Source organism: Hoplias malabaricus, chromosome X1 (assembly GCF_029633855.1).
Source record: "Hoplias malabaricus isolate fHopMal1 chromosome X1, fHopMal1.hap1, whole genome shotgun sequence".
NCBI classification, from domain to species: domain Eukaryota; kingdom Metazoa; phylum Chordata; class Actinopteri; order Characiformes; family Erythrinidae; genus Hoplias; species Hoplias malabaricus.
Window position 1 is genome coordinate 6,610,635 of NC_089818.1, and position 18,548 is coordinate 6,629,182.

Sequence of the window (18,548 nt, forward strand, 5' to 3'; positions counted from 1 at the left end):
AACTGCTCACTTTTAATACTTTATAGATTTTTAATAAATGTATTCTTATCTTTGTAGTACTTTATCTCCTTTACTGTTACAATATAGCCACTTTTCCACTGCATGGAACCTACACGACTGGGCTTGGCTCTTTTGTTTTTCCACTGGCCAAATCTGGTACCTGGTCCCTGCTCATGCCTCATTACATCCGTCTCAAGTAGGTACTAAACCATGATGTGTAAACCCTACAATGAGACCTGTCAATCACCATGAAATGCAGAGCTCATTCAAATCCAGCACAAACTCGCCACTTGTAAAATCTCTTAAAGAACATTATGTAGTATTTCTACCTTTAAATTACAGTTTTACAATTATTATGTTTCACAGAACTGTTATATTGTAACTTTCTTACCCCCTTGTCGTTGTTGCGAGTTTCAAAGCCCGCAATTCCTGTTAGAGACAGGGATTTGTGACGTCAGTGGCTCCATTTCGCGGGGGAGCTGTGCTACTGAAAAAGCGACTAGCTTTAAGCGAGCTGAGCCGAGTCGAATTGAGTCGAGTAGAGACGGACCCATGTAGTGGAAAAGCACCTTATTATATTGGACTGAATTCAGGAGAGCAGTGAACAATTTTGGACACAATCTCATGCAGGTTTTTTACTAAACAACACAGAGGATTATGGGTATTCGCTATCTACTAGTGTACATGGGATGTACACTAATTTTTGGAGTGCAGTTTCGGATTGTTTGAATGCGATGAAAATTGTCTGCTATCTTTTAGGACACTACTACAAAATGGCAGAACCCCAGAGTAGTGCATTTTATAGTGACTATACCACAGTTTGAGAAAGCACTAGCCTTTATTTTTGTTGTGAACCTTGATCTAGAAAGTTTAGTCTTTCGGTGACCCTGTATATACACACCTTTTCTTGTCCAGTGCTCGTCTTTCCTAAAACTGAAGCTTTTCTGTGTTTGTTCCACTGTGGGTTTCCCTCTTGGTCTTTGCCTTGCTCTCTGTGCTCAGAGTGATCTAATCCTGCCATCATTTATTTATGAGTTAGGGTTAGGGTTTTCAGTTCTCACAATAGCACCTTGAGGCAGGACTGTGTTGCTGTTGCACTATTGCCAGAGCTGCGTAAGTCAGAGGTAGATCCAGTAATCAGTGAGAAAGCCCTCAAATCCTCCTCTCAATCTAAGCCCCTGGAAATCCCACCCATTCAAGTAGAAACTAATTTAGAGGCACTCCAGGTTAAACCACTCTTCTCCTCAGTCTGGATTAGCAGGGACAACTTTGGACTTCTGTTTTGCAACAGGACTGAAGATGTTAGAACCTGAAGAGTTACTAGCAGACAGTGAATCCTCATCTGAAGTAAGTGCTGATACAGTTAACAGGTCAGGCACTTCTGCAAAGTCCTGATTCTCCTCTATTCACCTTTCCTGCTTCTTCATCAGGCAAATATGGTGATAGTCTCTGGAACCAGAATTTTTTAGTCCCTGCTCTCTCATGGTTCCAAGCGAAACGAGTACGGACTTTGATTGTCCAGAGAGAGTCATCCCTTTTCGCCACACAATGCAGACGTTGAGCACAAACTCTCCATCTGTAAAATCTCCAGCTTCAGCAGAGATCACATTTGTTTTTATTCAACTCACGACGGCAGCTCGTAAAATTACGTTGTTGTCTTTTGATGTTTCAAATGTTCCTTGGATCGGTGGCTGACGAAAGAATCCAGCGAGAGCTGGACACTGCAGCAAGGAAGGAACAAACTCTACTGATCTGTCTGAAGTGATGACGGAGCTGTGTTCATTTACACAGAAACATTTCCACTTGTGTTCGTCTAGTTCTACAGCAGACCATCAAGATTTCCCCAGTGTTTAACCCAGTGGAGCTACACATGATGAATTAGACACGTGTCTATAATGGATTCTTAAAATAAAGGGATTAAAGCCACAAGATTAAAACCCCTGACCTATGAAATGGATAAAACTCATTCGCTTGTTACCATGGCACCTGTGGCAGTCTATGAAATTGTTGCTAATCCATGTCCTGATTGCTAGAGTTGTAGAAAGCCCCAATAGTATGCTGTGGAACTGTAGAACTGTGTTTTCTAAAGTGAGGTAGAACCATACAAAACTGTCAATAGGCATCTTTTTGTGATCCAAAACTGTCAGATGTGCAAATATGTTTAAAGTTTATAACTGTAAATAAACATTGAAACAATCTCTGCACTTATGTCATTTTAATCAACAACAGTATTAAAGTATTAATACGCACCCCCATATATACCCTCCCAAAACCCAATACTCTCACATATTTTGGATACAATATTATCCCCAAGAACAGAACAAATCCATCACATGCTTTTGCAATGCTTTTTCCTGATGGAGCTCATAATGAATGTAAAGACCAATAAATTCTTCACTCGCCATATTCACACTACTTCAATTTTTGTTCTTTTTTGTTGAATAAAATGACAGTAGCCAATTTTACTACTACACAATAGTTACCATAAGATTGGAGAATGTTTGAATTTGGAATTACGATTATATTTTCCATAAACAAGCTGATAATTATCCACAATTTAAAGATCTTGCTATTGCCATCACTGAATGTTCTCACAGATATAGTCCATCATCGTGTCTAAAGACTTCATAGAACAGCAGCTGTAGCAAAACGCCCTGTGAATGCTCCTTATTTCAGAAGCAGTTCCTTCTTTGTATCCTCTGTAGCAGTGGATGCTGCAAGAGTTTTGCTACAGAAATGAAAATCTGCAGAGTTAAGTTCTCTCTCCGTAATGGAGCCAAGACAATGGGATGTCAACCACATGAATTCCTAAACCAGGTTCACACTCACATGACGCTGGCAGGAGCTTCCTCTGTGGAACTGAGAGACTTGTAGCTTGGGGACAGACACAAAACAAAAGATATTTATGTATCTAACCATACAGGAAGTTAAAGTTGTACAACAGCATGTTAAAGGCTTTGGCTTAGTGTCTTTGTTGACGTTTCAGGGTTCTGGGCTTAGGGAGAGCTGTGGTTACACTCCATTATGCTGGAGCTCCTGCTGAAAAATAAGGTTCTTCAAAGGATTTAGTAAGAGCTTTGTTTGTGGATGAAACAATGAGCATTGGAAGAGCTATGGAATTCAGAAATGGGTCATTATCTGGGTCCATGCAAGAGGCTGTTTTAGCCCAAATGGACACCAGTTTTTACCCTCCCACAGCATCCCTGAGCACTCCCTCTCATATTTTCACAACTTATATCTTACCTTCACACATTCCTCATTATCTCCTGCTGTGTTATGTGTTGTGATCTCTGGTGTTGTCCAGAGGACGGGTTCCTTTTGAGTCTTGGTTCCTTTCAGTGTTTTTTTTCCCTGTGCGCTGAAGGACTTTTTCCTGGTGCCTTTGCCCTAGGCTAATAGCATCTAGGACCCAGATCCCTGTAAATCTGCTTTGTTGTGACTGTCTGTATGTGAAAAGCGCTATTTAGATAAAATTGTATTAATTGGTTAATGCTTCTGTATTGGCAAATGGTTCTGTATCATACCAAAATTTTCAGGGTGAAAGAACTTCTTTTGCCCTTTGTCTTTTCTAAGCGTTTAGAGCCTTAATCCCTGAGAACTCTTCCCAGTCAAACTCTTGGCAGACGGCGAGGGTGAACTGAAGGCCTTTCTGAGCACAGAAGTGCTTTATGTTTGCTCTTTCTGAGAGGATTTTGGTTGTGCTTTGTATGTTTAACAGGATGTGAAGCAACACTGCAGCACTGGAAGAAGACGGATGACCTTCTGTATTTAAAGCAACTTTTACCAAAACAATAGTAATTTACACTCTCTTAAATCTAACCCTTGCAGAAATAAACTGAATTCCTGGCTGTTCTGTTGATGCTCTGTGTTGGTTGGTGCTGGTCTGGTGTTAAATTTAGTGTTGACCAGAATACCAGTGTCACAGCACAGTATATTACATATTTTTCCTGTGCTTGTGATTAGGCCTGTAACAGTAATTACATTATTGACTTATCATAGTGTTGTCCTGCAAATGTTATTTTTGGTTCATTTATTTACTATATTTAAACATTTTCAATTTTCCGTTTTCAACGTCTGAATATCCTTAATAACTATGATTTGCTAAATTCATTGTTATTCAAAGGGATGTAACTGCATTATTATTCTACTGTATTATCACATTATCACATTATGACAGTAATATTGTTTATGGCAGTTATTTCTCTGGCAATATATCGACTACACAAAAATGGCTACTGTCACAGACCTAGTTGTGATTCACATCACAAGGAGCAGCTGTAACACTGACGGTTCTAGGTGATAATAAAATGGGTTTGTGTTGTGAACATTGCGACCTCTGGTTCCTATCAACGCCATTCTAAAGAGGTCTGTGAGTTTCTCTGTAAAGTGTCTGATATTTGTGTCTGTGCTACTGCGAGGATTCTGAGAGTGAATGGGGAGAGGGATGAAGGTTTTCCATGACTTACAGTAGAGAGAATGATTTTTAAGGGCTAATAAATTTCTCTCATTTTCTTTGAAAGTCATTGTATCCAGATCCAGCTGAAATTTCAGTGCAAAACTCTCAATAAAAGCTCAAGTAAATTTCCTTCAGAAGAGAAACACACAACCTCCCCCAGTAAAGAGTGTGTTGCTCATTTATTTAATCATTTTCTACACATACACACATTTACTAGCGGTCCACAGTGATGTTGGTTTAAAGTTCAGAGCTAATTCTAGACACTACACTGTTGTGATTTTAACTGTGATCAACCTTCTGTGTGAAGGGTGCAATACGTAATTTTCTCAAAAGATATTAAAGATTCAGTGCTAAACCTGTTATAAATATGACCCCCATATAGGAGACCCACTATGGAGTATAAACCGGTTCATTCAACAACAACAAAATAATCCTTCATTACTCATCACCAATGTCAAATGTATAATTAATCGTGATATTGGTTCGCGCTCATATCGCTCAGCAGTGCCACACTTCTCTTACGACGGCTCAGACCCGAGGTCTAAAGGAACTCAATCTGAACTGACAGATCAGCACACTCTTGAAATAAAAGCCTTTCACTATTGTTACTCATGGGAAGGAAATGGGGAGCATTAGCTGAAGTAGAAAGTTCCTGTCTAGCCGCAGAGCTGTTAGTGGAGGGTGAAAACGTGGCACAATTATTTATTTATTTAGTTCTTCATGTGTTTAGCTTTGCTTTGGACTGGGGCAAGGCTTGCCAATGAGATACTGGCTTAAAGAAGAATGAAGCTAATGCTTAGGAACGGCCATCAACAAGTCAGAGCCCTGACCTTAATCTAGTGGAAGTGTCGTGGACGGACCTGAAGAGAGCAGTTAATGTGAGAAAACCCTCCACTGTCCCAGAGCTGGAGCTGTTCTGAACAGAGCCATGGACTATAGTTCCTCTGAGCCCATGAACAGGACTTGTGAACTGTTGTTACTGAGCAAGGGGGTCCCACCAGACATGTAGGATCTGAGATAGAGGAGCAGGAGATTAGTTTTATCTTATTAATATTGCGTTTAATGCTTGATAATAATCATTTCTTATTAGATGTTTGGAAACAAATTAGTTCAAGCTATGATTTTACCCATTTTAGGTTATGGGTATATTTGTATATTTGTTATGGGTGTATTTGTGTGTGGAAATGCCCCAAAAAAACATGTCATTCTGTGCTGAGCTGAGGTCATGTTATTTATAACCAGTCATTTATGTCTGAAACTATTGTTCAGCGTCCTTCATAATGCTCTGATTTTTATCATTTTAAAGCCCTCTGTATAAGATTATATACTTGTTTACTCTTGTTAAAGAGTAGTGTAGTGTTTGTGTTCATGTGCTGCTGTGTTGGCCAGGGCTCATACACTTATAGAGTAAATATAGAGTTTTGGTCTCACTGTAACCATGCTAGTTAAATAAAGCTGAAAAAACAATCTCAATAATTAAAAGAGCACGTTTTTGACTGCCACATTTATTAATGTCTAGGTCGTTGACCCCATTTTGAAATTCAGCCACTTGTGCTGGACCACTGTGTTTCCCAGAGGTGAAAGAATGTAAATGATGAATAACAAAGGTCCAAGGCCTGACCCTTGTGGAACCCCTGCATAAGAACTGAATTGCGAAAGGGTAGTGAACTATATTCTGAGCTGTAGGAGATGAACCACTTCAAGGCACAGACATCAGTAACCATCTGTTCCCAGCTCATGATGCTTAGACAGAGGAACAGAGTGAGAAACTGTTATGGGACACTTAAATTGAGTAGCATAAGGATGCTGAGAGAACTTGTTAAAGTAGGGCATTGGTAACTTTAATGAGGCAGTCTTCAGTGTGGAGGAAAAGCAGACTGGAAAGATTCATGAAGGTTTTTATTGGATATCAAGGTCTTGCTCATACACGACTGAGATCTGTGCCTCTACTCCCTGCCTGAAATTTTGCCTTTTCCTTGCACACATTCATTCAACATGAATGATGACATTGCTAATATGTGGACAGTGTGTTCTCACACAGCAAGTGTGCAACCTGGTATCTGACTGTACGCCTGCTCCTACGCTGTAACTTCGGTTCTGTGGAAATGCCACTCAGTGTGTGAGCTCCTGAAGGTCAGGAACCCGCTGGCTGTTGTGTGTCGTCTTCACACGCTGCCTCCATGCTGTTGATGGTATAATTTTCCAGGCTCATATCAGTGGGGTGTTCAGTTGAACTCGCAGGTGGACTTTATGGCTTTGTGTATATTGATCAGACTTAAAGGGAACATACATAATTCTGGAAAATCTCTACATTTTTTAAGGTGGAATGTTGCATTTGAGTAAGTGACTGTAGCTTGTTGGTGGCTGAACTTTAACTTGTTTTTAAGATTTTATTCACTGTTTAACACAGAAACTCATTTGTAATTGCAGCGGTTTAGTTTTGTAGCCGTTAGCGTTCTCCCGAATTTAGTCAGTTCCACCTTAAGTAATGTAACTGTAACCACTAAAATAAGGAGCAAGAATAGAGTAACATCCTTCCATCCCTTTTCATGCTTTTCAATCTTCGAAGTCTCTCCACCATCCGAACATCCAAATGGCGATTCTCGCCCGTGACTCAGAGAGAGAGATGCCTGAGTCCATTCAGACAGAAACATTTCTCATTTACTGAGCCAGGGCTGTGTACAAAGAGTGGACCTTTTTTAATGTGTAAATATCAAACGCAGAGAATAGAGCCTCTGTCACCGATATTCAGCACTCCAGAAACTTCACTATGTAACTTCTGGAGTTGGAAACCAAACATCAGACAGACTACTAGGCAGGTCACATTTTGAACACGTCTGGAGTTGTTGTTGTTGTTGTTGTGGCCTGTTTTTGTTTTTAAGTGTTGTCTAATCTGCGCTTTGTTATTTTCTGATCTTTGAATCTGGCTGATGATTGATGTTTATATTTAACCCTCCTCTGGTGCCTCGTCTCCTGGGGGTTAATCTGCTCATTAGGAAACACTCAGCGGGACTGCACCTGTGTGTTTATTCATTAGTACACAGTGGGTGTATGTTTTCTGAGCTTGTGGTTATTAAGGATGCTCCAGTCCCCTCACCACACTCCAGCGATTAGGTCGAGAGGAGATGAGAAGGAGGGACAGAGTGGTTTATTGAAGACAGGGACATTCTGGAGGACGTAGAGTGGAGGACAATGGCAGATTCTGGGTAATATCAAGCCAGACTCTGTTCCTGGAACTGCCCGGGGTCTTTACTGACCCCTGTCGGTTTTACGTCTCATTTGAAGGACGTTGCTGTTTATTCAGTACAGTCTCCCCCTTACTGCACCCAGGCATTGGTGTCCACACAGACTACAGGGACAGGGCCCCCTGTGAGACCCAACAACATCTGTATCTGCAGGTTCCTATATTCTGATGCTTGACACGACTAGTAAATAGAATTTTATTTTTGGCTTTTTTAAAGTAGTACAGTCACAGTATGAGGTTTTGTTGAACTGTGGGAAGAGTTGTTGCTGTTGTTGTTGATAATGTTGTGTTTATAATTCTGAAGCTAGCTCTGTTCCCCTTTCCTCCTCTTTCTGCCAGATCTCTTTAAGTCGAGCGTAAGAAGGAATCCAGAGCTGTCCATCTGTAAACTTTGACCGCATAAACTGAGCACGTTCAGCAAATGTGCTGACCATATTTTCCTGCTGGGATTTGTTCTCCTGTGGACAACCCCTCCCTGTGAGCTTTATCCACTCCTTCCTTATCCTCCTTTCTGCCCCTCGTTTATTTCCAGCTCCTGCTGGTATTTCCTGACGTCTATTATACAGAGGCAAGTCTACCCCCCCCCCCCCCCCCCCCACCCCCAAACACACATACACACACACACACACACACTTCCTTGAGATCACAGGCATTCTACCCTTCACTCTCTCTACCTCTACCTCTGCTTCCCTCTCTTTCTTTAGCACTGATTATTTTCCAAATGCTATCTTGCCAAGTCAGGTTTCCCGGTGCAGGAGCGAGTGTTGTTAATGTGTGTGTGTGAGTGTTTCTCTTCTCTGAGGTCATTGTAGCTGCCGTTGGTGGAGTCTGCAGCATGGTAAGTGAAGCATGGCATCCATCAGTGATGCAGTGTGCAGTGTAACCCTCCGTTAGAGACGCAGAAGCGCAGCGCAGTGTAGTGTTTGTAGTGTGTTTTGCCGAGGTTTGGATTTGTGTAGAGCTGCTTCTGATATTTAATGGCTAACGTCAGAGCTTGGCTAGCTGTGCGGGCAGATGGCATGTGCTGATGTCACAGGTGGTCTTCCTGCATGAGTCCTGTGTGAGCCATGTAGCTGTTTTTATTTATTTATTTATGTATGTATTTATTTATTGCTGTTTTTGGAGCTGTGTAAAAACATTAGAGATGCTGAGGTTTATGGTAAAGGTGGGCAATTTTATCAAATCAAATCAAATCAAATTTATTTATATAGCGCTTTTCACAACTGATGCTGTCACAAAGCAGCTTCACAGAATTCCAGTAAGACAAGATTTGACATGAAATGTAAAGACAAATGTAAAACCCTCAAGTGAGCAAGCCAGGGGCGACAGTGGCAAGGAAAAACTCCCCCAGCTGAGGAAGAAACCTTGGGAGGAACCAAGGCTCACAAGGGGTGACCCATCCTCCTCTGGTCATTTATGATGTTCGATATTCATCATGATGTTTCTCATAATGTTTATCTGAGTTTGGAGGAGACTGCTGCCAAAAATGAGTAGCAGAGCTCTGCCTCGGGGTCCTGGGTGGGATTTTCTCCTCGGGTCACTATCGGTGAGGAGTGTGGTGTGTGTTCTCCTTGTGTCTGTGTGGGTTTCCTCTCACAGTCCAAACACACAGATGTTGTAAGGTGGAGAGACAGAGTGACACTCACACCTGTTCAACAATGAATCCACACACACACACAGGCGAGAAGCGACAGCCAATCGTGCACAGCGACCTCTCAATGAGCATCCACCTGGAGGACTATATCGGGTACTGGGGTCATTTCCAGGCATGCACACATTCACTCATTCACTCACATACACATTCACACACACCATGCACTCACACCAGGAAAGTAATTAAAGCCATTTCACCTAACCTCCATATTTTTGGAGAGTGAAAGGAAACCGGAGACACCAGAGGAAACCCATGCAGACACAGGGAGAACATGGAAACTCCACCCAGATGGGACTTCACTGGGCTGGTGTGTGAAACTGTCCACGGCTGTGAGTGGGTGAGTGCCAAACGTTCGTAGTCTCCTGCTCCTCCTATATTTTCTCCAAAATGAAGGGTGTGAACAGTCAGTTTATCCTCCTCTCAGATGCATTACAGTAAACACTGGAACATTTCTGTGAGGATTTGATTGCATTCAGCCATGGGAACTTTACAGAGCTCAGATATGGCTGTAGGGTGATGAGTTGTTGGTCAAAAGAGTTTATCAAACACATCCCAAAGTTATTACACTGCTCCACAGCCCACTCTTGACATAGAGGATGCCACCTCAGACTCATGTGCAGCTGCACCTCCTTCATTTTTAAGACACCTCTGAGGTTTTGATGACGTTTGGATTTCAGTGACCATCAGAGTGAAGGCAGTGGTGTTCTGGAGGGTGGGGTAAAGAAGAGTGTTACACATTTTTCAGCTGCTATTGTTTCAGAGGAAAGAAGGGTCAGATTCCTCACAGCAGAGTGGAGATGCAAATTTAGCTGTGCTGTTTACCCCAGCTGTCGTGTTTGGCAGCTGCTGTCCAGTTTCTTGTAGAGAGTCCAGGGGCGTTACACAGTGACAACAGACCGCTGACGTCATATGTTTAATTTTTTTGGTTGGTGTCAGGTCCATATTAGGGATTCAGGCTCGGAGTAACGGGTGTGGGTGGGATCTGTTGTCACGTTCACAATTGGTGTTTTGACGTGCAGTTAATTTCCAAACCATGTTCAAAGCTACAGATGGTTTTAGCCTGCTGTTATTATGATGGACTCATTTTATTAGCGAACTTGACTTTTCTTTTCACGTTTCTTTGAAATATAGTCACTTTTGTCCAACTTCTTTTGTCCTGCCATCCTCACTTGCTTTTGACCCCCGTGTGTCACCCACGATGCACCTGAGTCTTGCACAGTAACACCCGCTTATGGCGGGAAAGTTTTCCTTCCAACGTTGGCGCTGCTCACAACCAAACTACAGAGACTGTGACAGCAGGGAAAGGCACGGCCAATCACACTGGCCTTATGTGTTACGGCGAGACAGGACTCGAGTAGAGAACGTGATTTAACCCTTTTTGCACCTCTACGTTAATGAGATGTCGACAGATCTGGGTTTTTTTTTTTTGTAATTATCGGACAATTCTGTAATCTGTGGATATTGGTGGGACACGTCACCTCCATCCATGCTAACTCTACACCCTTACCATATTTGAATCACGAGGTGTCTGAGATGAGGAGCCTTTTAGAGACTTATTAGATTAGAGTCAATTAGAGTGTTAACATATTTGCACTACTTTCCAGAAAGGTGAAAACCTTCTGCATTCCCATAAAACCTGGAAATAAGTTCATTCATTTTAATGCAGGAATTAATACTAAGTAATTCATTCATTTATAAAGAACATTTCAAACACAAAGTGAACACAGCACATAGATTAAAGACAAAAACATAAACCATCACAAACAAAAACGTTGAAGGATAAAAACAGTAACAGCTCATGCTCATCCACCTTTGAGCTTCATTCATTCAATTCATTCATTCGTTTGCTGTAAATGCTTCATCCTGTTCATGGTCACAGTGGGCCCTGAGCCGACCGGGAATCTCAACTTTCAGATGTTATAGGCTTGGGTTATGTCAGTGTCCACCTACTAACCCAACCCACCATCATTTAAGATTCAGGGGAGACAGATGTTCAGACTTTTCCCTGCCCTGCAGAACTCACACTGGGGTCTGAATTGTAGAGCCGCTGTCTGTCTTCACATGCAGACTGAAGACCTGTCTCTTTCAAGAGAAATTAAATAAGCTCTGATCTGCTCTTATTAAACATTTATAGACAACCGAACTCTGACATTATTCGACGTTGAGGCGGGAGTGTAGTGTGTGAGGGTTGTGTATCTTCATCGCTACACTGACTCCTGTATTCTGAGCTTCAGGTGTCTTTAGGACTCTTACTAATAAAACCCATTCAGGATATTTCCTTAGAAGACAGTGGAGTAGTTTTGTAAGTCAATCTGGATGAGAGCATCTACTAAACGCCCTAAATGTAAATATTACACTGAAAGAGATAGCTGCGTATGGATGTTACACTAGCCATCTCAGAACATGGCTGTTATCACAGTTCAGCAGGTTCCAGTGCAACGTAACCTCCGTTCTTGTTAAAGCAATGAAACCTGAACCCTTAGATTGCATTTCGGAGGCTAATTATATGCAGCCCAATGGAGGATCAGGAGTGTGTGTCTGTAATTGTGTTTCAGAATGTCAGAGAGCTTTTAGCTGTCTTATCTTGGCATCTGTGCAGTGCGCTGTGTGTTTTGGGGGAAGTGCTGTGTCTGTGAATGTATGTTTAGGCATGTGTGTGTGTGTTTGTGTGGGTGCTGCGGGTCGGAGCCGTCCTTACTAAGCTCCAGAACAGAGATCTGACCATGTGTTATCACTTTTATCTGTATCCGAAACTCTCTAAGCTGCTTCCACCCACAGCTACATCGTGAGAGTGAACCCCACCCACTGCTGTGCCGCTGTTCTGCTCCACAACATATGTAGCTACATATGGAGCCTCGTACCACACTCGTGCTCTTTGATTCCTTCTGTTTGAAGATATTTTAGTGTGGTGTATCTCTTTTCTTCACTGGGTTTGAGAACTCGGCCTGTGAAAAATGCTTTGTGAATATGGATGGTCTTTGTTTTCACAAGTAAATATGCATATTAATTTCCCTTTCTTCTCATTAAGGAATGTAAATGCTAGGGCAGCAATGGAGTGCTGCAGGGAATGTTGCTGTAACACAACTAAAAGGTCACCTGAATTACCATAGCAACCACCTGGGATATCATAGCAAAGACACCTTAAAAACGCCTTAAAACACCTTAGCAACCACTATAAACTGTGACACCTTTGTTGCCATTTGAAACACTATAGCAATCGCCATGGCAACCACCTGAAGTACATTTGTCAAAGCAACACATAGAAACACCTTAGCAACACCATAACACATACTTAAGGAAAACATTTAATACAACATCCAGCTGAAATACCTTTTGCAACAACCCTAGCAACAACTTGAAATACCTCAGCAACCACCTGGGACACCATAGCAACCACCTGAAAAAAGATTGTAAGCACTATAGCAACCATCTGTAATACCACAGTAACTACCTGAAATACCTTAGCAACCACACTAGCTAAACCTGGGAACCCACATAAACTACGCTTCTGTTCTGCTTTGTCTTCGGGAAACGCTGTTTTCCGGTTTGTTTCTGTTACTTGATTGAACCCTGATACATTCCTTTAATGTTGTGTGTTTGGACTTGAGCATTGAAAACATGTTTGGTGGACCTTGAGAGAATTCAGGATCAGAACTGATGAGCTGTCGGCTCTCTGTGGCCTTTCTCCTCACGTTATTTCTCTGCCTGTTTTTAATAACCGCAGTGAGACGGGGCGTTCTGAGCCAGACCCTCAGACAGGAACCTGTGGCATGTCTGACAGTGATGAAAGACGAGGCATGGCACTGAATACAATTGTTGCACTTAGATTTTGCGTCCAAGGCTGCATCCTTTATGATGTGTGTGTTACATAAGAGTTACCTGCACTAGTCGCTATTTTTTATGTTGTTAAGTGTTTGAAACTCATCAGTTCTTTTAACCTGCCACATTCCATTATGGTCACCCTGTTTAGTACAAAGCCCTTGGTGTTTTCTAGGAACTACAAAATGTAGAGTCAGTGGTGTGTTGTTTTGTTTTTAACCCTGAGTCTTTGTTATCATTTCTGTGACCATCCCTAAAGCTTATTCTGATAGCAGTGCTGGGAATTACACCCCTCTTGAGGAAGTCAGACTTTGGGAATGGTGACCTAGGGCTAATTTTTGTTTCTATGGGGATTAAACAAGTTTACCACAGCTCATTTACTGTGCTCATCTCTACAGTAGCAGGGTCTGTACTGAAGCGCTCAGTATCAGCCCCCTGTTAGAACTCTGTCTGGCCCGAGCTGCAGTGTCTCGCTGTAATGACATAATGGGATAAACGCTGAGAGGATACACAGAGGATGCACCGCTGGAGGAGGCTATGGGAGGCTCCACTTCACAAACAGCAGGAGACAAAAGCCACAGCTTCCCCCGGACGTTCCAAAGCACAGTGGAGGGTTTAGATGAATGGGAAATTCATACCTTGTGAACATGCGCTTGCAGTCAGCATTTCAGGAATTTTAATGTTCAAGGATCATTTTAGAACAGACCTGTGCCGTAATAAATAGTGGGTTTACTATATAGCTGGTCTCTCTCTCTCTCTCTCTCAGAAATGAAATGCTTTATTTTGGGGGCCCCACCTATTTTTTTACACTCTGTTGATAAATGACTTGAAGCCAGAGGCGATTGCTCTAAGACTGCAAGGGGAGCTCAGCTTCCCCTAAAATGTAAAAAAATAAGTGATCAAATATACACTGTTGTGTGTACATGTCATTGAATAGATATGCACTACAACACGCTCAACTTTTGTTCAGAATCAGCTTCTTATCACTGGTAAAGACGCAGCTTTCCTCTCAATCATTCCCGCAGCTTCACAGTGATTTAAACAGTGAGGACGCTGAGCGTTCACAGAGTTCAATAGCGAAGCAGCGAAGTGCAGTGAAATGAGACGAGTCATTGGATAAATGTTGGGCTTTGTCCCGCCCATCGGACGCTCAGCGTCTCTGGGGGTCTATGGGCATTTGGAATTTTAATTCAAATCTTGAAGTATGCCTTCAGATCACAATTCACCAATACAATACATTTTGGCTTAAATCTAACTCCATTTCACTGCTGTTCTGGAATACTGTGTGTTTGTATTGGTGTGTGTGCGTGTGTGTGTGTGTGTGTGCGTGTGTGTGTGTGTGTGTGTGTATAGTGTGTATACATGTATGCCCAGTTACTGATCATTCTTATACACTTGCAATTTCAAATCCACAACAACAGTTACATTCAAATAAACCCAGCTTTTATGTTTATCCTGAGAGGGCTCTTAAAGGAAGTCTAAACCTCCTGCAGTGCTTTTCCGTTCCTTCATGAAAGACACAGACCACCTGCGCCACAGCTGACACCATTCAGGGTCCAGAGGGGCCTCAGATCCGCAGCCAGGGCCAGAATCAGGAGCTATTTCAGGAGCAGTTCCTGTCCACGTCAGGCAATTACAGAACGGTCTTTGAGCAGATCTTACAGAAGTTTCACTCTACGGATTTACAGCTTTATTTCTTCATCTCAGTCCACGATTGTGGATTTTTGAGGACAATGTTTTACCAGAACAGACACATGTTTTTACATGGAGTGCGTGTTTGTGACTGGGTGAGGGTGTGAGGGACTGGGTGAAGGTGTCTGAACTGAAACACTCCTTATAACTTCTGAGTGAAGGGGCGGGGCTAAACTGCTTGGTTGTGTGTGATAGAATTGGTCTTGTGCCATCACAACAATACTGTGTTCAGAACAGTCTGTTTTGCAGCATCTATATATATATATATGGCCTGTGGTAATGGGTGGGACTATGCAAATGAGCAGTGTACAGTGGAACTCTGCTCCGTCTGGACCACTGCTCCAGTCAAATTTAGATCCTTCTGATCAATCCTAAAAAAAATTGTGTTGCCAATGTCAGGAAGGCTACTGCAGACCCAACACACACACACACACACACACTCTGCCCACTGACCACGCAACATAAACATGGATAAGGAAGGCATTTTAATTATGTTTGGGAATATGATCCGAAAAGATTTGACAATGTCTACTTTGCTTTACAGTGTTATTACAGTGTCTGGGCCTGTTCCTGTATATGTCCCTTTATCTCTCTCTCTCGATCCCTCTCTCTCTGTCTCTCTCTCTCTCTGACACACTCTCCCTCTCTCTCCTTTTCTGTGTGAGTGTATCTCTCTCTCTCTCTCTCTCTCTCTCTCTCCTACACACACACACTCAATCTCTCTCTCTCTATCTTTCTCTCATTCATACATACACATACTCTCTCTCTCCCTCTCTCTCTTACACACACTCACACTCTCTCTCACACACACACTCACTCTCTCCCTCTTTCACTCAGACAACATTCTCTCTCTCACTCACACTCTCTCTCTCTCTCTCTCTCTCTCTCTCTCTATCAGTAACAGTGAGGAAGATAATTTTTAATTTGATCCGATTGAAACACTTTCTTGAGATCCCTTCATTCACCAAACCACAGCGCCTGCTTTCCTCCACAGCCCTTTTACAGTCATGTTCCTCTGTCTGGGCTCAATAACAGTACTTTCTCCACCGTGTAATCCCTCCTTTCCTTCCCTTCATTCTCTAAAGTCTGAAAAAAGGGTCTAAACTGGCTCTTAACCTACATCTCGGTCTCAGCTGCTGTGGAAGGACTAAGCCTGTGCAGTAATCATGTTAATCCTCCACATGTGATTGTGGAATTCTGGCAGAGAATTTCTCCACTGAGACTTGAGAAATAGAAAGGAAAAGCCCACATCGTCTGTTTACGCGCTCACAGGACGACTCTGTGATCTGCACATCCTAAATCTGTGAAAGAAAATGATTTGGGAGCCCAAAGGCGAGTCATCAATTCTGTTTGATTTGTTGCTGGTGTTTCTCAAAGGACAGATCAGTGGAATGACCCACAGTTGGGGCTCAGAAGTGTGTGGACAGTGACATTGAGTTGTGTTGTGCAAATGAGTACATTGCCTTTAACACCTTTTATTAAAATTGAAATCATAAAAGAACATCAGAGAATAAGGTTCTCACTCAAATTCTGACTCAGCTGGAACCTCACTAAAGCTGCAGTGTCTTGCTCTGAGGGTGAGGGCTCTGACAAAACACAGTTCTCGCTACAAAGAAAGACCTTATAGGTCCAAACACCAATAAACAACGCGAAAGCATCATATATATTACTCCCACCCTCAAAAAGAGAAAAGCTGGGCCCGCGGTGCATGCTGGGAGCTCTTCCCGAGCGTAACAAAGCCCTGCCCATCGCCATAACTCACTTTCAAGTTCATTTCACTCTTTCAAATTCCCTCTTCATTGCAGTAATATAAAAACATGAGTTGAAAGGCTGAAGACCTTATAAAATCCAGTTCAAATCAAGACTTAGTTTTTTAAAGTGGGGGTGAATGTGTGTGTGTGAGTTGGTGAGTCAGTGGGTGAGTCTGAGTGGGTGAGTGTGTTGGTGAATGTGTGTGAGTGAGTTGGTGAGTCTGAGTGGGTAAGTGTGTTGGTGAATGTGTGTGTGTGAGTTGGTGAGTCAGTGGGTGAGTCTGAGTGGGTGAGTGTGTTGGTGAATGTGTGTGAGTGAGTTGGTGAGTCAGTGGGTGAGTCTGAGTGGGTGAGTGTGTTGGTGAATGTGTGTGAGTGAGTTGGTGAGTCAGTGGGTGAGTCTGAGTGGGTGAGTGTGTTGGTGAATGTGTGTGAGTGAGTTGGTGAGTCAGTGGGTGAGTCTGAGTGGGTGAGTGTGTTGGTGAATGTGTGTGTGTGAGTTGGTGAGTCAGTGGGTGAGTCTGAGTGGGTGAGTGTGTTGGTGAATGTGTGTGTGTGAGTTGGTGAGTCAGTGGGTGAGTCTGAGTGGGTGAGTGTGTTGGTGAATGTGTGTGAGTGAGTTGGTGAGTCAGTGGGTGAGTCTGAGTGGGTGAGTGTGTTGGTGAATGTGTGTGAGTGAGTTGGTGAGTCTGAGTGGGTGAGTGTGTTGGTGAATGTGTGTGTATGAGTTGGTGAGTCAGTGGGTGAGTCTGAGTGGGTAAGTGTGTTGGTGAATGTGTGTGTGTGAGTTGGTGAGTCAGTGGGTGAGTCTGAGTGGGTAAGTGTGTTGGTGAATGTGTGTGTGTGAGTTGGTGAGTCAGTGGGTGAGTCTGAGTGGGTAAATATGTTGGTGAATGTGTGTGTGTGAGTTGGTGAGTCAGTGGGTGAGTCTGAGTGGGTAAGTGTGTTGGTGAATGTGTGTGTGTGAGTTGGTGAGTCAGTGGGTGAGTCTGAGTGGGTAAATATGTTGGTGAATGTGTGTGTGTGAGTTGGTGAGTCAGTGGGTGAGTGTGTTGGTGAATGTGTGTGTGTGAGTTGGTGAGTCAGTGGGTGAGTCTGAGTGGGTAAGTATGTTGGTGAATGTGTGTGTGTGAGTTGGTGAGTCAGTGGGTGAGTCTGAGTGGGTGAGTGTGTTGGTGAATGTGTGTGTGTGAGTTGGTGAGTCAGTGGGTGAGTCTGAGTGGGTAAGTATGTTGGTGAATGTGTGTGTGTGAGTTGGTGAGTCAGTGGGTGAGTCTGAGTGGGTGAGTGTGTTGGTGAATGTGTGTGTGTGAGTTGGTGAGTCAGTGGGTGAGTCTGAGTGGGTAAGTATGTTGGTGAATGTGTGTGTGTGAGTTGGTGAGTCAGTGGGTGAGTCTGAGTGGGTGAGTGTGTTGGTGAATGTGTGTGTGTGAGTTGGTGAGTCAGTGGGTGAGTCTGAGTGGGTGAGTGTGTTGGTGAATGTGTGTGTGTGAGTTGGTGAGTCAGTGGGTGAGTCTGAGTGGGTGAGTGTGTTGGTGAATGCGTGTGTGTGAGTTGGTGAGTCAGTGGGTGAGTCTGAGTGGGTAAGTGTGTTGGTGAATGTGTGTGTGTGAGTTGGTGAGTCAGTGGGTGAGTCTGAGTGGGTAAGTGTGTTGGTGAATGTGTGTGTGTGAGTTGGTGAGTCAGTGGGTGAGTCTGAGTGGGTGAGTGTGTTGGTGAATGTGTGTGTGTGAGTTGGTGAGTCAGTGGGTGAGTCTGAGTGGGTGAGTGTGTTGGTGAATGTGTGTGTGTGAGTTGGTGAGTCAGTGGGTGAGTCTGAGTGGGTGAGTGTGTTGGTGAATGTGTGTGAGTGAGTTGGTGAGTCAGTGGGTGAGTCTGAGTGGGTGAGTGTGTTGGTGAATGTGTGTGTGTGAGTTGGTGAGTCAGTGGGTG

General features: G+C 43.1%; 1 protein-coding gene across 1 annotated transcript in view; it reads left to right on the forward strand.

Moving 5' to 3' along the window:
* Positions 1-8,443: 8,443 nt before the first annotated feature.
* Positions 8,444-18,548, forward strand: part of septin4b (septin 4b) — a 41,752-nt gene continuing 31,647 nt past the window's right edge. The window contains exon 1 of the mRNA XM_066651901.1: positions 8,444-8,538. Within this exon, the coding sequence (XP_066507998.1) occupies positions 8,536-8,538 (3 nt within the window). The 5' untranslated portion in view covers positions 8,444-8,535. The remainder of the gene's footprint in view (positions 8,539-18,548) is intronic.